At 39.5% G+C, this 4,955-nt stretch overlaps 1 protein-coding gene across 2 annotated transcripts; it reads right to left on the bottom strand.

The window, feature by feature from the left end:
• Nucleotides 1-239: 239 nt before the first annotated feature.
• LOC124795471 lies at nt 240-3,448 on the bottom strand. Of its 2 annotated transcripts, none has more exons than XM_047259507.1 (3): nt 2,890-3,448; nt 2,479-2,793; nt 240-2,342 (listed from the first exon to the last, which is right to left on the bottom strand). In XM_047259507.1, the coding sequence occupies exon 3, from the start codon at nt 1,829-1,831 to the stop codon at nt 881-883; it is 951 nt and encodes a 316-aa protein (XP_047115463.1). In that variant the 5' UTR covers nt 1,832-2,342; nt 2,479-2,793; nt 2,890-3,448; the 3' UTR covers nt 240-880. The 2 variants fall into 2 exon arrangements, with proteins under 2 accessions (XP_047115463.1, XP_047115471.1); XM_047259515.1 differs by having other exon boundaries at nt 240-2,356.
• Between the last annotated feature and the right edge of the window lie 1,507 nt (nt 3,449-4,955).

The following is a 4,955-nucleotide window of genomic DNA, read 5'->3' on the forward strand; positions in this document are numbered from 1 at the left end:
GTGCTCAAACACAGTAGTAAAATCATGACAAATTCCATTACTTTCTTTGTTGTCTTTTGTTAACTCAAATCCTTTACCAAACACTGATACAGACCAATTATAATGTTTCATCGTGCAATTCAGTTTTATTTACACAATTAGATATCACTGAATTATAGAATACAGTTTGAATGAGCCAAGATTGTGGGACGGCATTATTTTAGTATATCATGATTAACAAAACTCAAAAAATGCACAAGTAAATTTAAATTTTTATTCACCTTCAACTACATGGAATCTCTCTCACTCACACACACACAAATTGACATAATGTACAAGACCACCTTTATGTGCATTAACAATATTAGGAAAAGGATAGTTTGCTATTCGCTGTAAAGGTGACATGTTGAGTTGCAAACAGGCACAATGTAAAGACTGTTACACATTTAGCTTTTGGCCAAAGACTTCTTCAGAAAAGAAAACACAAAAAGATTTACACACGCAAGCACACTCCCTGCACACGTCTCCACTATCTGCAGTGGGAGATATTGGTCATGTGTGCTTGCTAGTGTTAATCTGTTTGTGTTTTGTTTTCTGGAGAAGGCTTTGGCCAAAAACTAAATGTGTAACATTCTTTACATTGTGCCTGTCTGCAACTCAACATGTCACCTTTACAATAAGTGGCAAACTATTTTTTTCCTAATATTGTTGGTATTCCAACCTGGAGTTTACCTTTTTTTTAACACTTAATCACCCCTCACAAAATCCTTCTCTGCTTTGTGGATAAAAATCTAGCGTGAGATTCAATCTTGGCATTCACATTTACTGGTTTTCTTCTGAGAAAGAAAAATCTTTATTAAGATTACCAATGATCTTCTTCAGATCCTTCAATACTTTGGCCTTAGTCTCCTGTCCACTGTGTTCCTTTGCTGAGTGCAACTATAGTTTCACGGTGAGACATCACATCCTGTTCAAATGTGTCAGCAGATTTTTCTGAATTGCCAGAAAGCAATGCTGACACATATTCATTGTCTGCACTAGAGGACAAGGAACACTGTTCACTCACCTGGACAGCACCAGACAATGATTTGGCACATGCATGTATATGCTTACATATGTTAAAATTTAAAATGTTGTCTAAACAGCTGCATTTATACGAATGTACACATATGTTGCAGGTGTTACACTTAAGTGAACATTTTCTTTCGCATATCAGTTCTGAAATTTTTACAACAACATACACTTCACAACCAGTGGAAGAAAGCACTTCCCACAACCCTTCACCCCTGCATAAAATCATCCCATTTGTTATAGCTGAGCTATCGTTGTGGCTTGCTTTCACTCTTGATGCCCTAGAGCACTGCTTACATTTTGAGAGCTTCACTAAGCCCTCATATACTTTGTCTCTCACTAAACATAACAAAGCATTTAATGACTTATCCAGCCTTCTGCACTTTTTCCCTTCTAGATAACTGTATTTAATAACTTTATGTGGGGACTCCAAGTAATTGTTTGTATTAATGCCCAGTCGGTGCCTAAAACAATACGCCCACTTTTCCACTCGCTGGCAGTACATCTTAAGAAAGTACCTGCCAAATTCTGCAGTATCCGGATCATTCAATAAGTCTTCCACTACTTTCTCCAGACTACAACTAAAAACATCTATATCCAGTTCAGTCTGAAGTCGCTTTAGTGAACTAAACACTGCTGATTTTTTCTCACTACCCCCAGAAATTCTCCTTAAATTCTGAGACCAGTTCCGTTGTATATGCCAAGAACACAGCAACTGGTTTGGCACAGGTCCCATTACTGCTGACCATGCATTATAAAATGCTGGTGCATCGTCAGACATAAACACATTGGTCTTTACAGTGCCCACCCTTCTCTCTCACACATTTGAAATAAAAAGACAGTAAGCACATGTCTCCCCTATTTGAAAAACAAAATGCAACTGGCATTCCAGCACCATATCTATCAACAACGACAATAGTAAAAAGTTGAAAATCGTATGCAGTCATGCCATGAGTGCCATCCACACATATTTTATCTTCTCCATACTTTAGAAGTTGTTCGGCCTGAAAGTCTGTCATTATAATAAGAATGAAGTCTTCATCTTGAAAATTAGGATGCACTTGTTTTTGCTGCTTGAAATACAGTACTGGGTTGTCACTTTGTCTCTTCATTTCTTCGACCCACAATTTCACACTCACTGCATCATTTTCATGCTTCTTCGTTGCATAACCAATATCAAAATCGCTTTTTATATTATGCAAATCTTTTTTCTCAAGGAGATGGATTCTCTCCACACTTGCAGCGACTGGTGCACTTCGGACATCTTGTAAAACTCGTCCAACAGGAACACCCTGTGACAGCCGTCCTGAAAAAAGAAAAAAAAAGGAAATAAAAATGAAGCACATTGATAGACCCTACGTCTGTTCACACAAATAAATTTGATAATTTCATGTTTCATGTACATAAGTGTAACATAATCCATTTTACCTGCCAACTCTGCCCTCTCGTTCCCATGCAGAAATGTTCTTCCAACATCTTGGGTGTGTCCCATGTTTTGGAAAAAATTTTAAGCAGCATTTGTCCTCTGTTATTGTCACTTGCATGTTGGATGGACAAGTACTGCCTATTTTATTCGTGCCCATACTTTTCACACACCTGGCACCTGTTCCTTTAGAATTGAAATTGAAAGAGCGATGGCAGTGGTAATATCGAACACGTTTTTCTAGTCGCTCCTGCTCCGAACAATTCATTACATAACGAACATGGTTTACTTTTTGTATGAAATTTTCCACTCTCCAAAGTCTGAAAAAAATGTTAAGGCAGTATTTTTAAGTCATGTACTTGGGATCAACAAAATTTACTAAAACGTGACTAACACAATAAATATAAAAAACAAACCTGCAAGACAACCAAATTCTATCTCCTGACACTCAAAACTAACGTCATGGTTCTCTTGAATATGTGTTCTCAGTGTGTCATAGGTGAGAAACGAGAGAGAGCACTGTGGGCAAATAATGCGGCATTTCCGACTGTTTTCCTCCGACTTCATGCCATGCACAGTTATTTGATGACGTTTTAATGAACTGCATCTCATAAATGCAATTCCGCACTGGGGACACAATTCTCTGCCTTTTCCTTTTTTAGACACATGGATATCAGGTTCATGAACTTTCCTCATATGGGCGTAGAGGTTCATTCGCATTTTAAACTCTGAACTGCATTCCTCACACTTATAGAGCGTTTCTTGGGAATCACTCATGTTTCCTAAAACAAACTAAACAATAACAAGAAACAATAACAAAACGGAACAGCAGCAACGAAATAACAACAAACAATGAAAGCAGTTAAATGGAGCACAAGGCAAACATCAACATGAATGGCGTCTTCGAACAGGATGCCTCGTCACGTGAAACCAACTTCCGGTCAGTAAACGTCAAAACAGCCAAGTGCGTACTGACGGGAGACACTCCCCAGTGTTCCACAAGCTGGTGCGTCGATTGTGCACAGGGTGTGGCAACCTAGATCGCGGCGTTGTAACGGTGCCTATGTTACCACCTACCCTGCCATCTGTTGGTCAAGATACGAACTAACGCACTTCAACGCTGAGAGTTTCCTTCGTGGCTGTGGTTGTCCGATCATAGACTAGGTGGCTCTGTTGTGCGGTTGCTACTTCGATGGGATACGTATTTCATGCTTTTGCGTCTTCTCTTTACGCGTAGAGGGTTCATTTCTCCTCTTTCCTGTTCCATTGTCGAATGGTGCGTGGGAATAATGACTGTCGGCAAGTCGCAGCATGGGCTCTAATGTGAATCAGCGTCGCGGTCATTTGGCGAGGTGTGTGTGGGAATAATGAGCTGCCTGATCTTCCCTGGACCGTAAGATCTAGAAATTTTAATACTGAACTTGCCTCTGACACAAAGCCTCTCTCTAGCTTCTGTCACTTGCGTTTGACAAGCATCTTTGTACAGGCGCATTTACACTGAGTTCTACAACAATGTTCACAACACTGTTAGTGGCTAGTAATGGACTACTGATGGTCGCAACATATGTTGCGAACACAAAAATTGTTCCATGGCTTCGTCGGTACAAAGGGACGTTATTTGTGCCCTGATAACACTAAATGCCGCCGTATAGCGGTTGTGTTTGCTTATGGTCTGGCCCCTACACTGTGTAGTGTTGCGTATTGTGTTGCATTAAATTGTCTGTTCGTTTTCGGAAATTTAACTGACAGGAAACAATATTTACGAATTTGTCACACTGTATGAGGCAAAGGAGTGCCTCTGAAATGTTCGAATCCCAGTTACAAAAATACTACATTGAAACATGACTCACTTGCTTGGCACCAGCAGCAATGATGTGGTTAAAAAACTGAAGTCGCTCAAACCTCAGTATAGGTATACGAAATGAATACTAAAGAATTGAAGATTGCGAGAAATCTGGAAGTGGGACAGATTATTTGTATCAACCACAATGATTTGGTTTCAATTGTCTACGAAAGCAAGGGGATTCAGTGGATGAAGTGAGAAAGGTTATGATTGTGTATATTTATTTTTAATCTTTGCTATACAACAGTATTCACCTATAACTATAAAATACTAGTGAATACTTTGCAAATACGCCACAAATGTATTTGTATGTGTTTGAAGTTCACCGCCTCATATTTGGAGTGCAGTAATAGACGATGCAGCAGCATCTCGTCTCCATATCCGTGAAATCACTTCTCCTGTCTGTAGGCAATAATAATCAAAGCTTCTTGTGGGCTGTAATAGCTCCTTGGATCGCTATTTCTCCTTAAGAAATTATGGAGACACACTACTGTCACAGTCAAACTTCATGCCTGCTCAGGTTGCAACACTAATGGCTTTCGGATGACACGAAACACGGAGTCCATAATACCGAATATACTTTCTGCTGCCATCCTTGCCATAGGCGATCGGAGTTAAAACTTCTTTCTTTAGTGCTTT

Source organism: Schistocerca piceifrons, chromosome 1 (assembly GCF_021461385.2).
Source record: "Schistocerca piceifrons isolate TAMUIC-IGC-003096 chromosome 1, iqSchPice1.1, whole genome shotgun sequence".
NCBI lineage: Eukaryota > Metazoa > Arthropoda > Insecta > Orthoptera > Acrididae > Schistocerca > Schistocerca piceifrons.